This window comes from Gadus morhua, chromosome 16, assembly GCF_902167405.1.
Source record: "Gadus morhua chromosome 16, gadMor3.0, whole genome shotgun sequence".
Lineage (NCBI taxonomy): Eukaryota > Metazoa > Chordata > Actinopteri > Gadiformes > Gadidae > Gadus > Gadus morhua.
This window is the reverse complement of record NC_044063.1, coordinates 28,140,690-28,157,777: the sequence shown is the minus strand read 5'-3', so window position 1 is coordinate 28,157,777 and position 17,088 is coordinate 28,140,690. Positions and strand designations below refer to the sequence as shown.

The following is a 17,088-nucleotide window of genomic DNA, read 5'->3' as shown; positions in this document are numbered from 1 at the left end:
AAGCGAAGAGCGTCTACATTACGATTGGTTGTCAGTGTCTGGCCGCTGAAACGCGTCATAGTAATTTGCATAAAGTTGTCAACTTTTTTTGGTCGCTCTGGTCGCTCACCTTTTGCCGCTGGTAGCGTTGGACGCTTGTGTCGCTTTGGTCGCTCTTGCCCATAGAAAGTGAATGACTTCCGGTGATTTGCTAGCTCAATTCGCTTTTGGTGTCAACGCACAGTAAAAACGCCCCTGGTTGTGTAGCGTGTGTGTAAACAGGGCCGCAGTACAGACAGTGAGTTATCTTTAATAATAATACATGTGATCATAACGAATACAAAGGGATGGCAGTCTGGGGTCAAAGGTTAGGGTATTTACCTCCTGTCCTCTCTGTGGCGGTTTCTGTCTCTGTTCTCTTTATTCTTCTCCTGCTCGTCTCTCCCTCTCCTCTCCCCCTCCGCACTTCTCTCTCTCTCCTTCCTCCCTCTCCTCTCCCCCTCCACGCTCCTCTCTCTCTCCTTCCTCCTCTCACTGCCTCCCTCCATACTCCTCTCTCCCTCCTTCCTCCTCTCCCTCGCTCCCTCCACACTCCTCTCCCTCTCCTTCCTCCCTCTCCTCTCCCCCTCCACACCCCTCTCTCCCCCCTTGCTCCCCTCGGCTGCCCTCTCTCCATCATTCTCTCTCTGCCTCCATCTTTCTCCCTCTCCCGGTCCCTGTCGGCCTCGCCCAACCACTGGCATCGCCTCCCCTCTGTCACGTGCACGCTCCCGCTCCTCCAGCTCACGTGCACGCTGCTTCATGTGTGCGGGTGGTGAGACCCTGCGACGGCTCATCCCCCAAGCTGCCTCCTCCTCCTCCTCCTCGTCACTGCTGCTGGCGGCACTCGCTTTCTTATTGACCGCTTTCTTCTGTTTTGGTTCCTTATTGGACGCTTTTTTGGAGGCTTTTTTGCGGGAGGAGCTTGTCTTGTCTTTCTTCTTCTTCTTGGAGTCCGAGTCTAGAAACACAACGTCACCATAGTTACACCAGCAACTTGTCTAGAGTCACTTCAGTGAAACAGCAACCAGTCTGTCTAGAGACAGTGCATTACCATAGAAACGGGTCTAGAGACATATCCATAGTTACCATAACAACCATTCTAGAGACAAAATCAACATCGTAACCAAAAAAATCTGTATAGACAAACAGAGCAACATGTCTAGAGTCTAGCATAAACAGTAAAAAGTAGCTGAGACGATAAAGGGGTTAGAAACCAATAAATGAAAATAGGCTATTTATTTAATGTAGCCTATTTTTTCAAAAAACAATGAAAGTTTAAATCCCCCCCAAAAATTTGAATCACGTTCCCAGCGCCCCCCTAGGTTGTGCGAATGCCCCCCAGGGGGTGGTACCGCCCCCCCGTTGAGAAACCATGGTCTAGCAAAAGGACTTCACCATAGCAACCATTTTAGAGAGACTTCCATGCTTACAGTAGTTAATAATAATAATAATTCATTATATTTATATAGCGCTTTTCAATGACTCAAAGACGCTTAAAGTGAAGGGGGGGACCTAACTCACCACCACCAGTGTGTGGCACCCACTTGGGTGAAGCACGGCAGCCAACATGCTCCAGAACGCTCACCACACACCAGCTTGAGGTGGAGAGTGAGGGAATTAATGAGTCAACCATTGTACAGGAGGATTATTAGGGGGGCCAGATTGAATTAGCTTGGTTGGGCCAGGACACCGGGGTAACCCCTTCTCTTTGCGATTGTCCTGGGATCTTTTATGACCACAGCGAGTCAGGACTTTGGGTTTACGTCGCCTCCGAAGGACGGAGTCTCTAGTTACTGTTCTAGAGACAATATCACCATGGTTACCATAGCTATCGGTCCAGAGACAAATCCCCATAGTGTCCATTACAACCAGTCATTTATATAGATATTTACCTGAGCTAGAGCTGCTAGTGCTGCTGGATGAGTCGCTGGAGGAGTCTGATTGGCTGGAGTCGGAATCCGATTGGCTGGACGAGTCGTCCGAGGAGTCAGAAGATTCTACTTCCTGCTTCTGAGTCATGATAATCTTAGGAGCGTTCTTCAGATGGTCCCGCAACTCATCCCTATACACACACACATACAGACACACAATGAGTGTCCCATGCTAACGAGCTATTGCTAAAGGTGCTAGGTGTGTATGTAGAGTAGGGTGTATTACGTTAGGCCTCCCAGGCCTATGGAGGTGAAGAAGTTGATGGCAAAGCGTGTGTTGCGGGGGTTATCACGAGGAAACAGACCCTCAAAGAACACCTGCAGAGAACTATGCACACAAACATACACTTTAGACAATGCACATCCTGCACACATCTGAAGTACTTTAGATGCGGATGTGGTATTTAGCTCCTAAAAATCCCTCTATCTCTGGTAAATAACATACCCCAGGTTAATACGTATGGGCTGATTGTATTGATTTGCAGCGCATACATGATTCCAGCCTTATAAATTCAAATTTCAAACAAACTTTAATAACATTGATGCCGATACGTTTATCTGTTTGATTCTGGTTTTGTGTATTGATAACATAGGAGTATTGAGGTCGTACATGTCTTTGAGGCGCTGGTTTAGGCGGGGCAGGCCCATGTAGGCACACAGCTCCTGGAAGAGGATCTTCACGAAGATACGACTGGACGAGGTGGTGGTGTCCTCACTCACCTTGATACACTCCATCACCTGGGAAAGAGAGCATGTACCTATTATACTACAGACACAGATACACTCCAACCCCTGAGAGAGAGAGCATGTTCCTATTATACTAGAGACAATATATTATACTAGAGACACTATATTATACTAGAGAAACATACAATATTATAGCAGACAAATATGACTGACTCAGTGCGTTTGTGTACATACGCTCCAGGGAACAGAGTCTGTATAGAGCAGGTGAGCGAAGAGCCGTGCTACGTTGCGTAGCTTATTGGTTTCCAGACGGTGGATGGTCTCGTACTGCTCATTGAAGATCCCCTCAAATGCCTCCATGTAGTCCTTCTTCAACACACAGAACCTCTACACACACACACAAACGTTTAAGATTACGTAAACACGTTTAAAAGAGAAACAGATTTACTGCTCCCTCTAAAAGGGTCTTGACCCAGCCTGCAGAATCACCTTTTTGTCAACACTTGGTAATCATATTTAAACATAGAAAAGGCAGTACTACAATAGCAAATACTGGAATACGAGTACTATTGCTTGGAGTCCACTCATCGGTCCAAGTTTGACTGGTTTACGGCAGATCTTCACTGCAACCTGAAAGCTTCCATAGTATAGAGCAGGCCTATTTCCAGTTATCACAAAGTAAAAAAGGGGGTTGGAAATTTTGAATAAACCCGAGGAAGAAAAACACTGTTGAGTGTCCTATTGGTGTAAAAGAACCAACAAATAATTATTAGTAATAACTAGTGCTGTCAAGTGATTCAAATATTTAACCGCGATTAATGTCATAGTTAACTCACGATTAATCGCGAGCAATCGCGATGAATCGCAATTCTTTTTTCTATGCTAAATATCCCTTGATTTCTTTGTCCCATTAGTTTTTCTCATTTTAATGCTCTTATCAACATGGAGAAGTGCATCGGCTTGCCTTGTGCAAATGTTTTTTTTTTGATAACAACATTGGCACATACTGATCAAAACAGGACGATACAAAAAAAAAAGCCTATAGTGCAATTAAACGATGAACATACAAACATATTGCCTTGAACATAGCAGTCAGGCTACTGCTTTTTTGTTTTGAGCCAAAGAAAAAACATTTTTTTTTATTATTTTAAATAAAAGATTTGCGTTAATCGCGCGATAAATTTTTTTAACGCCGTTAAAATCGGTTTGCGTTAACGCCGTTAATAACGCGTTTAAAGGCCCACTATGCAACTTCGGGAATTTCTTCGCTGTTTTCTTGGTTTTGGCACGCACATTTCTCTACACAGCGCCCCCTACAGCTTCGTAGTAGATATTTTACAACACTGTCGTAACAACTCGTTGACGACCCTTCCCCATGCACTTCTACGCGAGCCATGTGCATTTGTTTTCAAAGAAGCCGGCGAATGCGTGGAGCCATGTCCGAAGTAAATGTTCATAAAGTGTAGGCAAGGTTATACATTTTTAAAATGGTGTATTTGTACTGCAATAAACATAAAGCCATCCTTTTTATAGTTGACGGGGAGAATTTATATCCTAGATTATAATTGTTTTATCTTAGGTTGAACAGAACAATCAGTGTGAGAGTGTTGGCCAACATAATAATCTAAATATTCAAGAACCTGGATTCGGGGATTCAGTCTGTATCTGGGGGACGAGACAGACGAACAGCAAAACACCAATGGAAACAAAGGTGTTTATATGGTTGCAACCAAGCAAGCTAGAAACATACAGGGCTCACAACAAAACGGTCGAGAAAACAATTTTTACAGGGCTCACAACAAAATGGTTGAGCAAACACATTTGTACAGAGACTATCAACATCAAGAATGCCACGAGGACAAAGTTCACCCAAGGGTACTTTCAATTTCAAAAGCAACACGGCCAAGTCGGAGTCTGATTTGAAGTCGTCTTTTTCTTTCAGTTCACGCTATTCCTGAAAAGCTTGCCCAACGTTTACTCGTGTCTGGCCTCTGTCGGTCAGTCTCCCTTTTCTCTTCTTCTGTTCCTCCGACATTGGGTTTCTCTGTCTCTTTTTAGTCGGCTGATCTATGATGAATGTGACAATCCCTTAGTTACTTGTGTTTATATCGAGCCGGTTCCGTGTTTGGGGGTCTGTGCCGCAAAGCAATTCGTTACTTCGCGAGACCCGAGACTCCCGCGAGAGTGGGCGGCGGGTCGCCGGCAGAAACATATTCATTTTCTCCGCCAAGATGCGCAAGGGGGAGTTGAAACAACGAACAATCGAACAAAAACGTATAATGGAACCCTCGCAATGACTCCTAGCCTGTTATATTAAGGTAAATCAAGCCAAAAAAGTTGCATAGTTCCCCTTTCACTCGTGTCTGATCTCTTTTCTGGTCCATTCTTCTTTTGTTCCACCGACAGTCGCCTCTTGGGTCCCTTATCAGTCGATTGATCCATGATGAATGCAACAATTGCCTCGCAACTGGCTGTTTATATCTAGCCGGTGCCATGTTTGGGTGTGTGTCTGTGCCGTAAAGCATTTTCGAAACTACAATCTGACTACATTTTCGAGGATACTTCCGCTGCGTCACATCCGGATTGGCTTGGTCCGAACAGATCAAGTTGCATATGCGCTTTTTCACTGGAGAGGCGACATGGGTAAATTACACACCCACCAATCGACCCAGAAATGGATGCAGAACCATCAGCATAACTCTCAACCTGCATACTTAATGTAATTTTGGCTAAAAAAGTTGCATAGTGGGCCTTTAACTGACAGCACTAGTAATAACCCTATCCCTTAAACAGTGGTTCCCAACCTTTATTTATTCCAAGGACCAGCATATTCATGAGAAAATGTGGCGGACCGGTAGTCAATTTGAATGCCTTAATTTTCTAATTTCTATTTTTTTTATAATTTTTAAACAACAGATGTGGCTGTATTTCATAATGGTCTATTAATCTTATTCACAACAATTAAAACAGTCTCAGGCTCCCTTAAACAATGCAATGATTTAAATTATACAACAGTTAGTTCCGACCCAAGTCATTTGATTGTTAAAAGTCCCAGCAGCAGTGGGACTTTTAACTGTACATGTATCACTCCGCTAGGCTTGTCGCGATATGCAATAAATTAATTAATTGCCTTGTAACAAGCGGGATAATGTATAGAACGTCGCCGGTCATTATCCCCTTCAGGGCGAAGCAAGACACCGCCGCTGCGCGTCGGTCGCCTGTTCGCCCTGTATGGGCTTATTTTCCCGATAATGACCGGCGTACTATGCATTATATATATATTATATATATTCAGCAGGGTAGGCCTAAGTGACAAATGTCGGGTTGAAATCGGGCTCAGGCTCATAATCAGAATCAGAAATACTTTATTGATCCCCGGGGGGGAATTGTTGGGGCATAATTACAGGGCACAACGAGTAAACCCCCTCGCCAAGTGTCAGTCACTTGTTGCATGGTCTGTGTGGGAGGCGGAGCCCTGGCGTTACACGTGTTCATTATTTTTTTGAAGCGCAATCGTGCTAACATCCTTTTTATTTAGTGTTTCAAGTTTATTTATTGTTTTTGGTGGTGTTTGGTTTTTATTCGAGAATTTTTTGTTAATAATAGATTGTTTTTGGTTGTTTTGTTAATTTATTCTGGATATTTTAAATGTCTTCCAGACGTCCAGTTCCAGTGTTCTTTAAAAATAAAAGTTTATTGATCTTCGAAAGGGTGTACTTTATCATTATATCAGTTGAAAAACGGCAACATTATCGCAATAATTTCTGGGGCAATTAATTGCCCAGAAAAATGTGTTATCGTGACAGGCCTACACTCCGCTTTACTGGTGTTCTCATAACCGTTAATGTTGTTTACTAGCTAGTGTGTTTGTGTTGCTTGGCAACAGTTCAGTCCAAGTCCAGTTGCGGATCTATTTGTGTTTGGGGAGCCAAATAAATCATTAAATAAACAAACAAATCATAATCTGTTGATAAATGGTGCTTGTAGAACTGTTGTATAAAAGCAATATCACACTCGAGGTCGTGCTGTTCTACTGTAGCTGCGTCTGTAACAGCCCAGAAAAAAGAATGCAGGAAGGTTGAAAAACAAAAATTCATATTCATCACGACATCTATAAAGAGAGCCTTCGTGCCAACAATTTAGACAAATAGTGCTAGAGAAACATTTTCTCCACTATCATTAAAACCAATACTAATAATTAGTGCTGTCAGTTAAACGCGTTATTAACGGCGTTAACGCAAACCAATTTTAACGGCATTCATTTTTTAATCGCGCTATTAACGCAATTTTCTTTTCTTTTTTTCTTTGGCTCAAAACAAAGAAGCAGTAGCCTGACTGCTATGTTCAAGGCAGTATATTCATCGTTTAATTGCACTATAGGCATTTTTTTTGTATCGTCCTGTTTTGATCAGTATATGCCAATGTTGTTATCAATAAAAAACCATTTGCACAAGGCAAGCCGATGCACTTCTCAGTGTTGATAAGAGCATTAAAATGAGAAAAATTAATGGGACAAAGAAATCAAGGGATATTTAGCATAGAAAAAACATTTGCGATTAATCGTGAGTTAACTACGGCATTAATGCGATTAAATATTTGATTCGCTTGACAGCATGACTAATAATGCAAAAACCCTATTTGCAACTGTTGACAGACTGACCAACCCTCCAACACAAATTCCACCTGATCTCCATTCTACGCAGAAATGCAATGAGTTTGCGTGGCAATGATGAATTGCTTTAATGTCATAGACCAGGAGTGCCCAACCAGTCGATCGCGGTCTACCAGTAGACCGCCGACAGATCCCAGGTCGAGGGGTGAAAAAAAAAGTATTTGAAAACAAAAGTATTTGCGCGGGACATATACGGGCGGTTAGGGCATGCGCTGAGGGGAAACAAGCTAAGAACTACCATTTTCACACTGAGTGGGAGGAAGATTATTTTTTGGTCTATTCTCATTCAAAGCCTGTTTGTTTGATCTGCAATGCAACGGTGGCGTTCGCAAAGAAAGGGAATCTGGAGCGGCATTTTAAAACAGTACACGGGAGGTACGAGAGGGATTTTCCTGCAGAAACGCCTTTACACGCCACAAAAGTGCGGGATTTGAAAGCACAGCTTGCAGCACGGCAGTCAATCTTCACCTAACCAAAGACCCAGGCTAATAAGGCCGCAACTGTTTCCTATCGCATCAGTCACGTCCTTGCTAAACACAAGAAGCCATTCATGGACGGCAATATTGTGAAGGAAGCCTTTCTTGAGGCAGCAGATAGCCTTTTTGACGACTTTAAAGATAAAGCAGAGATCGTGAAGTCCATTAAAGAAGTGCAACTCTCCCGCAATACTACCACAAGGCGATGTGAGGGAATGGCTGTGGATGTTGAGGAGCAGCTAAGGAAGGACATTAACTTGTGTGAGTGCTTTTTCCCTCCAATTTGACGAGTCGACTGATATGGTAGATGTGGCACAATTGTGTGTTTTCATCAGGATGGTTTTTGAAGACATGAGCACCAAGGAAGAGCTACTCACCATGTTGCCATTAAAAGGACACACCAGAGGTGAGGACATCTTTAATGCTTTCATGGGATTCGTTAACGAGAAAAAACTGACGCTCTTCAAGCTGATCTCCATCACAACTGATGGGGCGCCTGCTATGATGGGCCGCACCAGTGGGTTCATTGCACTATGCAACGAAAGTGAATATTTCCCAGATATCCTGAATTATCACTGTATAATTCACCAGCAAGCGTTGTGTGGAAAGATTTTAAATATGAAAGAAGTGATGGATATTGCAATGAAAATTGTGTGTTCAGTTCGGGCCAGGAGTCTGCAGAGAATGCTTTTCCGTGCTCACTTGGAGGAGAATGGTGCTGAGCACACAGACCTGCTGCTTCACACGGATGTTAGGTGGTTAAGTAGAGGTAAATTTTTGGCCAGATTCACGGAGCTGTTGCCTGAAATCAAGGACTTCCTGAAGCTTTCAACACATGTGGATTACCATACAAAGCTAGAGGACCACCATTGGCTTTTAGATTTATCTTTCCGCACTGAACTCACTTGCGAGCTCAATGAATTGAATTTAGAGCTGCAGGGTAAGGGTAAAGATGTAATCAACATGATGAGTTCAGTGAACACGTTTAAAAGCAAGCTACAGCTGATGTCAAGCAGGCTGCAGCATGGTAACCTGGTGCAACTTCCCTCACATGCAAGCAGAACTACAACGTCAGGGTAAAGGTGTGACACAGCTTGACAGTGCACGTTATAAGGAGAGTGTTCAGAGCATCTCATCAGAGTTTGAGAGGCGTTTTACTGACTTTGCATCCATCGAGCCTGTAGCCAGCTATTTGTGTTATCCATTCTCTGAAAGCATTGATGTGGGTGACATTGCCGCCAAAGTCAAATCACTTTTCGACTTTGAAAGCTCCGCTCTTGAGGATGAGATTCTGAGATTGCAAAATGACATTGAGATCAAAGCCAGATCAACATCCGCTCAACCTGGAGAGCATGCAGTGTTCTGGAAACTACTGGTGGAGGAGAAGTATCCCAATCTCAGAAGATGTGCCTTGAACCTGACAGCTCTTTTTGGATCAACTTATTTGTGCGAGTCTGCTTTCTCGCACATAAAAATCATCAAGTCCAAGAACAGATCAACAATGACAGATGACCATCTTGCAGCCTGCCTACGCCTTGCAACCAGCTCCTACACTCCTGACTACGAGAAGCTAGCCCCCTCCCAATGCCAGGTCTCCCATTAAGGTAGGAAGTGATTTCCTTTTTTCAAACTCAGATCTACCTGTTTTGTATCTGGTTATTTTTCCGTTTTGTTCATATTAAGGTCAGTTATGGCTATTGCTCATCATGCAGATTGGCGTGTGTGTGTGTGTGTCAGAGCGAGAGCGAGAGAGGGTTTGTGCCACAGCACACTATCCAAACTGGCAACTGTGTGTGAGGAATTTGTCTGTGTTTGAGAGAGGGAGGGTTTGTGATGTGATGTCTAGTGGTTGCGTGTCAACAAGAAAAAGTGTTATGAGGTTAGTTACTGCAAGCTGGGAACGATGTGTGTGGGTTTGCAATGTTGACACTAGACTAGTAGATCTCGGGAGGTTGGCTACTTGAAAAGTAGATCTTGAGTCAAAAAAGGTTGGGCACCCCTAGAACTCTTGTGGAAACAATGACACAACTAAAGCCATCAACCTGTTGCCTTGATACTTTACCTACCAACCTCTTTAAGAATGTTTTTGACTGCCTAGCAATAGACCTATGGCAAATAGTTAACAACTCTCAACAATCAGGCAATATCCCAAAAGCCTTGAAAACTCATCATCTCATCTTCGTCCGTTTATCCGGGGTCGGGACGCGGGGGGAGCAGCTCAAGCAGGGGGCCCCAGACTTCCCTTTCCCGGGCCACATTGACCAGCTCTGACGGGGGGATCCCGAGGCGTTCCCAGGCCAGTGTTGATATAATCTCTCCACCTAGTCCTGGGTCTACCCCGAGGTCTCCTCCCCACTAGACGTGCCTGAAAAACCTCCCAAGGGAGGCGCCCAGTGGGCATCCTTACCAGATGCCCGAACCACCTCAGCTGACTCCTTTCTAAGTAAAGGAGCAGCGGCTCTAATCCGAATACCTCACGGATGGCTGAGCTTCTCACCCTATCCCTAATGGAGACGCCCTTCTGAGAAAACTCATCTCGGCCGCTTGTACCCGTGATCTCGTCCTTTCGGTCATCACCCAACCCTCATGACCATAGGTGAGGATAGGAACGAAGATCGACCGGTAGATCGAGAGCTTTGCCTTGCGGCTCAGCTCTTTTTTTGTAACAACGGTGCGGTAAAGCGAACGCAATACCGCCCCCGTTGCTCCGATTCTCTGGCCAATCTCACGCTCCATAGTACCCTCACTCGCGAACAAGACCCAGAGGTACTTGAACTCCTTCACTTGGGCTAAGGACTCATTTTCTACGCGGAGTAAGCAATCCACCGGTTTCCTGCTAAGAGTCATGGCCTCAGATTTAGCGGTGCTGATCCTCATCCCAGCCGCTTCACACTCGACCGCCAGCCGATCCAGCGAGTGCTGAAGGTCACAGGCCGATGATCCAATGAGGACCACATCATCTGCAAAAAGCAGTGATGAGATCCTCAGACCACCGAACTGCAACCCCTCCCCACCACGACTACGCCTTGATATCCTGTCCATGTATATCACAAACGGGATTGGTGACAAGGCGCAGCCCTGGCGGAGACCAGCACCCACTGAGAACGAAACTGACTGGCTGCCGAGGATGGAAACACAGCTCTCGCTTTGGGAGTACAGAGATTGGATGGACCTGAGGAGAGACCCCCTTACCCAATACTCCCGCAGCACCTCCCACAGTTTCTCCTGGGGGACCCGGTCATACGCCTTCTCCAGATCCACAAAACACATGTAGACCGGATGGGCATACTCCCAGTCCCCCTCCAGGATCCTTGCGAGAGTGACGAGTTGGTCCGTAGTTCCACGTCCGGGGCGAAACCGCATTGTTCCTCTTCAATCTGAGGTTCGACGATCGGCCAAACCCTCCTTTCCAGCACCTTGGAGTAGACTTTACCAGGGAGGCTGAGAAGTGTGATACCCCGGTGATTGGCACACACTCTTTGGTCCCCCTTTTTGAACAGGGGAACCACCACCCCGGTTTGCCACTCCTTTGGCACTGTACCCGACTCCCACGCAAAGTTGAATAGGCGTGTCAACCATGACAGCCCCTCAAAACCCAGAGCCTTTAGCATTTCTGGCTGGATCTCATCAATCCCTGGGGCTTTGTCACTGCGGAGATGTTTGACTACCTCAGTGACCTCCACCAGGGAAATTGACGACGAAACACCATCAACCTCGAGCTCTGCCTCCAACATAGAGGGCGTGTTATTCGGATTCAGGAGTTCCTCAAAGTGTTCCTTCCAACGTCCGACGACCTCCTCAGTTGAGGTCAACTGAGTCCCATCCTTACTGTACACAGCTTGGATGGTTCCCTGTTTCCCCCTCCTGAGGTGCCGGATAGTCTTCCAGAAACACTTTGGTGCCGACCGAAATTCCTTCTCCATGGCCTCTCCGAACTTCTCCCACACCCGCTGCTTAGCCACCGACACGGCAGCAGCTGCAGCCCTTCGAGCCTGTCGGTACCCTGCAACCGAGTCAGGAGTCCTCCAGGATATCATATCCCGGAAGGCCTCCTTCAATCGGACGGCTTCCCTGACCACCGGTGTCCACCACGGTGTCCGAGGGTTACCGCCCCTTGAGGAGCCTAAGACCCTGAGGCCACAGCTAGCCACCGCAGCTTCAGCAATGGAGGCTTTGAACACCGCCCACTCCGGCTCAATGCCCCCAACCTCCACAGGAATGCCAGAAAAACTCCGCCGGAGGTGTGAGTTGAAGATACCTAGGACGGGGGCCTCCTCCAGACGTTCCCAATTCACCCGCACTACTCGTTTGGGCTTACCAGGTCTATCCGGAAATTTCCCCCATTCCCTGATCCAACTCACCACCAGATGGTGGTCGGTTGACAGTTCCGCCCTACTCTTAACCCGAGTGTCCAAAACATAAGGCCTCAGATCAGATGACACGATCACGAAATCGATCATCGATCTTCGTTCGAACATGGTGTTCGTTATGGATAATCCATGACTAGCACAGAAGTCCAATAACAAACGACCGCTCGGGTTTAGATCAGGGAGGCCGTTCCTCCCCACCACGCCTCTCCGGGTGTCTCCATCGTTGCCCACATGGGCGTTGAAGTCCCCCAGCAGAACTACGGAGTCCCCTACTGGAGCCCCATACAGGACTCCATTCAGGGCCTCCAAGAAGGCTGAGTACTCTGAACTGCTGTTTGGTGCATACGCACAAACAACAGTCAGAGTTTTCCCCCCTACAACCCTTAGTCGCAGGGAGGCGACCCTCTCGTCTACCGGGGTAAACTCCAACACCGCGGCGCTCAGCCAGGGAATTATGAGTATCCCCACACCCGCCCGGCGCCTCACGCCCTCGGCAACTCCGGAGAAGAATAGAGTCCAACCCCTATCCAGGAGTATGGTACCAGAGCTGAGACTGTACTGATCAACACCAAACCTTGCACACGACATCTTCGGACCCACACCAAAAAAGAAATACAAAAACTTTTTGGATCCCACCTTCGATGACGAAACGGTATCGTTTTGAATATTTGTAGCTTAGCTACGTATTAAGTCGAAAATCAAAAATCCAGAAAAATAAATAAATTGCACATCGGATCGAGTCCAAATTTTAGATACATGTTAATGCTACCCTTAACGTCGTTCGATAAAAAAAAAAATCGGAAAAATACGCCATAAGGGGGCGCAATAAACGACGAAATTGTATATCTTCTAATTGGCCAAAGGAACGTTCTTCAAACTCAAGTGAAACCATCAAGGGCCAAACCCGAGTCTATAAAAAAAATATGGCCAAGAATTATTATTGTGGGCGGGAGTTATTTGGCAAAGGAAAATTGTCCTTGGAAAATTTCACCAGAAGGGGTCGCCATAAATGAGGAAATAATATATCTCATAATTGGCCAAAGGAATGTTCTGAAAACGCGTTTGGGGATATAACTCCCACACCGAACATCCCACAGTAAAAACCTTTATATCCACAGGTTCACGGTAGCGTTTTGAATACTTGCTTCGCGTTGTGCCGGCGAAATGCACATATCTTGGACCCCTGCGTAACTGCTTGCAGTTCTAGTTTCTATTTATTTTACTTTTTCTTTTTGCATATGTTGTATTTTCTATTATTTAATTGTATTTAACTTTATTGTATGCCAATGTTTATATGTGAAGCACTTTGAGTCTGCCTTGTGGATGAAAAGTGCTACATAAATAAAGTTGCCTTGCCTTAAATATCAGCACGGCTGTAATTAACTTTGGCCGCGGCCTACGGCCTCGTACCTACGACTGAATCACAGCCGTGCTGATATAGAATAGAGTATACTTTAATGTCCCCATGGGGATATTTGTCTTGGACTCAAAGTGTTGCTCAGAAATATACATTCATTGACAAGAATACAGAATACATGGATAGATTCAGTATGGCAGATAAAAATGTAAATGCAAAAGTTAACGTAAATAATAAAAATCAGTCTACAATGAGGAACCCTGTATCGTCTACCTGATGGTACCAACTCATATTGTGAAAACAGGACATGGGTGGGGTCAAAGAGTATTCGGTCTATCTGTTTTGACACACACTGATCAAAGATGGATTGATTGTTTATGTATTGTTTCTGTCCGATTATTTTCATTGCTGTTTGTACCAAGTGCGCTAGCTTTGCTCTTAGAGCCACAGGGAGTAGGGCCCGACCGATATTGATTTTTGAGTGCCGATGCCGATTATTTTCAGAGAAAAATTACGATTACATCGGCCGATAAAAAACAAAACAAAAAAAAGCCTATAAAACATAGTTTTTGATACCTTAAATATACTTTAAACACTTTTGACGAATATGTGAATTGAATGCAGAACCTTTGAGTGTTTTAGAATACATTTACAGTCAAAAATTAGTGTAATGTAAAATGTAAAATAAATAACTAACTCCCAATGTGCTGCGCTCGTGAGCAGTGACTAACACGTGCGTGCTGAGCAGTATGGTCTCACCGTTAGAGTCTACAGTATAACAAATTAACATGGCCTGGGACCTAAAGAAAAACAGGCACAACATGCTCAAACAACGCGTCTTGTGTACATTGGTGAGGTGAGCGCGCAGCTGCCTGAGTGAGCGTGCTTTCATGTTGTACGGTAAAATTCAATCTCCTCTTTTTTACTCCAGCTAAAGTTGTTAGTTAGCAAGGCGAGTAGGAGCGCAATCTGCAGGATACTAAGCGCAATAACATTTCCAAAAAAAATAAAATAATCGGTTGTAATCGGCGTCTTTTTGGCAGATGATTATTTTCAAAAAAGCTATAATCGGCCGATTAAATCAGCAGGCCGATGAATCGGTCGGGCCCTAACAGGGAGATTGCCAAACCAGGCCGTATCTGAGGATTCTCTCTAGGGCAGCCTGGTAAAACATGAGCATAATCCTCTGCTCTACATCATATAGGCGCTGTCTGCGCAAAAAGCACATACGCTAGTCGGGAGCATATCCAATCGACCTGATTGTTCCATGTTAAAGTGCTGCCAAGGTATTTGTAGGACTGTACTTGTGATTGCCTGGTTATGTATGATGACTGGCGAACGACTACAGTCTTTTTTACATTTAAAATCAGATGATTGACATCACACCACTCAATAAACTGCTTCACTTCTGAGTGAAAGCTAATCAGGTCATCTGATCAATTAAGTAGGGTAAGAATTGCAGTCGTCTGAGTATTTAAAAATATAATTGTGTATATAGCCCCGGTGATAGATGAAAATCTTTTGGACCAGCGGACGAGTGCTTGGCTGATATGTTCGCGCATTTCAGAAGCACTCAATGAGACTCATTCAAGTTTACTTTCCGTCTGTTTATTGAACATAAAGTGATACTCCAGGGCTCCAGACTAACTTTTTCCTTGGGTGCACTGGTGCTCCTAAATTTTTAATTTGGGTGCACCAGCACGTATTCATGGTGCACCCAAGTTGTAAGTTGTTGAGAGGGGGGTGACAGCGTCTGGGCCCCCGGGCAGCTTTACAGACTTGGGAAAACCTGGCTCGACAGAGCCGCAACTCGCAATCACAGTTAAATGGTACCACGACGCTCACTTTAGATTCAATTAGTTGAACCAGGTTTTCCGCTTTAGGTTCAATGCGCGTTCAGATAAAAGGGGCGTTTCTCGCGTCATTTGACTCACCCTTATGCAAAATAAATCGCGCAAGAGCGGTGTATTTCATCCAAGGCGAGCAATGTATTATTATGAACTCCTACGAGGAATTCAAAGTTCAAATCACAGCCAAGGGGAACACGGTTGCCCATAATATGACTAGGGTGGCGTGCTGGCAAAAATAGCCGACCGTGTTAATTCGTAAGTGTAAAGATTCTGCATATTGTCTAAAAAATATTATGTATCATCATCCCTTTTACCCCCATATATGTGGGGCCCCATGAATTGCGAGCCCAAGTACCGGGAATGCACTCGATCTCCGACCCAATATCGGACGTGCACGTCAAGTTGCTTGCTTTTAGTGGCGTGGTTCAACGTCTCAAATATCAAAACAAAAGCCTTGTAGACGCTGCAGATTCGCTCGTTTCGGATGAAAGGCGCTGGTCCGAAGCGAGTTATATACGCCGTTTTGTCCCTTCCAGCAGTAAAGGTGCTCGCGATTTGAGAGTCAGGGAACATCAAACCGAAGAGATCTCCTATCCCCTCATTCGAGTTGTAGGACTGGCACCTCCGCTTTCAGTGTTGGTGTCGCACCAAATGCTACCCACAGGTCAGTGCTAGCAGCGCGGACCGTCTGCGGCGGTGGCGCCGGGGCAGAGATGCAAAACGTAGAAATGGCTGGGGTCTGTGTGTGGCTCCTGGCAGAGGTTTTATGTTTTTGGCTCTGCATATGGTTGACGACAGCCTTAATCCCCATGGTGCCGAGCTTGAATGTAGGCTACTTTTGCACGGAATGCATCTGGCCTGTTGTGGGTTGGCAACGGACGCTAGCCAACCTCGGAAACGGACGTCTTCCAGCCAACTGACGTTGAACTTGCATTTACCCATTGTTGCAGACTAGCTAGCAAGCGCGCAGACATCCGTTTATATATGCAGCTAGCAAGAAAGTAGCCCCTCGTACATCTCCTTCCCGAAAAGTCCCGCGAGAAAAATAAAAAATTAAATAACCCTGCCCCGACAAATTTAAGACCTCCGAGTTATAAATTTAAGACCAGCATATGACATTTTTGACGAATTTAAGACTTTTTAAGGCCTTAAATTTAGAAAAATGAATTTAAGACTTTTTAAGACCTCCGCGGACACCCTGATGTAAACGCGGCTATTGTCAGATAGCCATTTGTCTTGCTCCGCCGCCGGAGCTCCACCACCGAAAACAGCAACAATCATGCTGCGGTTCATTCTGACAGCTGACATGACATTTGTATGCAATGGGCAGCAGCTCATTTGCATTTAAAGCTACAGACACCAGAAATAACACATTCGGAAAGGGACTGAAACAGAGGGGAATAGCGGTAGGCGAGAACTTTTCCTAAAAGCTATTCCCAGCAAACAGCTCCAAAAACATGTTTTCTGGAACTCCTATACTGTTTACTTGTTGAAAAAAATTCATAATATGTCAGCTTTAACACACACACTCATATGAACACTCACCCCGGCCAGCAGACCAAAAAACTTCTCGTATGTTCTCTGCTGGGCGCAGCAGTCCAGGATCATGTTACACAACTCCTTCTGCAAGATACACAACATATATACACTCTTTTACAGACTGTAATAGTAATGTTTTTATTTTCCTTTACAGCAGCGACGGACACTCTACATCAGGGCTATTC

At 45.2% G+C, this 17,088-nt stretch overlaps 1 protein-coding gene across 1 annotated transcript in view; it reads right to left on the bottom strand.

Moving 5' to 3' along the window:
* Positions 1-273: 273 nt before the first annotated feature.
* cwc22 (CWC22 spliceosome associated protein homolog) overlaps positions 274-17,088 on the bottom strand; it is a 67,225-nt gene continuing 50,410 nt past the window's right edge. The window contains exons 15-20 of the mRNA XM_030380775.1: positions 16,910-16,987; positions 2,874-3,026; positions 2,563-2,690; positions 2,179-2,280; positions 1,914-2,083; positions 274-979 (exon numbers count right to left, since the gene is read on the bottom strand). Of these exons, the coding sequence (XP_030236635.1) occupies positions 357-979; positions 1,914-2,083; positions 2,179-2,280; positions 2,563-2,690; positions 2,874-3,026; positions 16,910-16,987 (1,254 nt within the window). The 3' untranslated portion in view covers positions 274-356. The remainder of the gene's footprint in view (positions 980-1,913; positions 2,084-2,178; positions 2,281-2,562; positions 2,691-2,873; positions 3,027-16,909; positions 16,988-17,088) is intronic.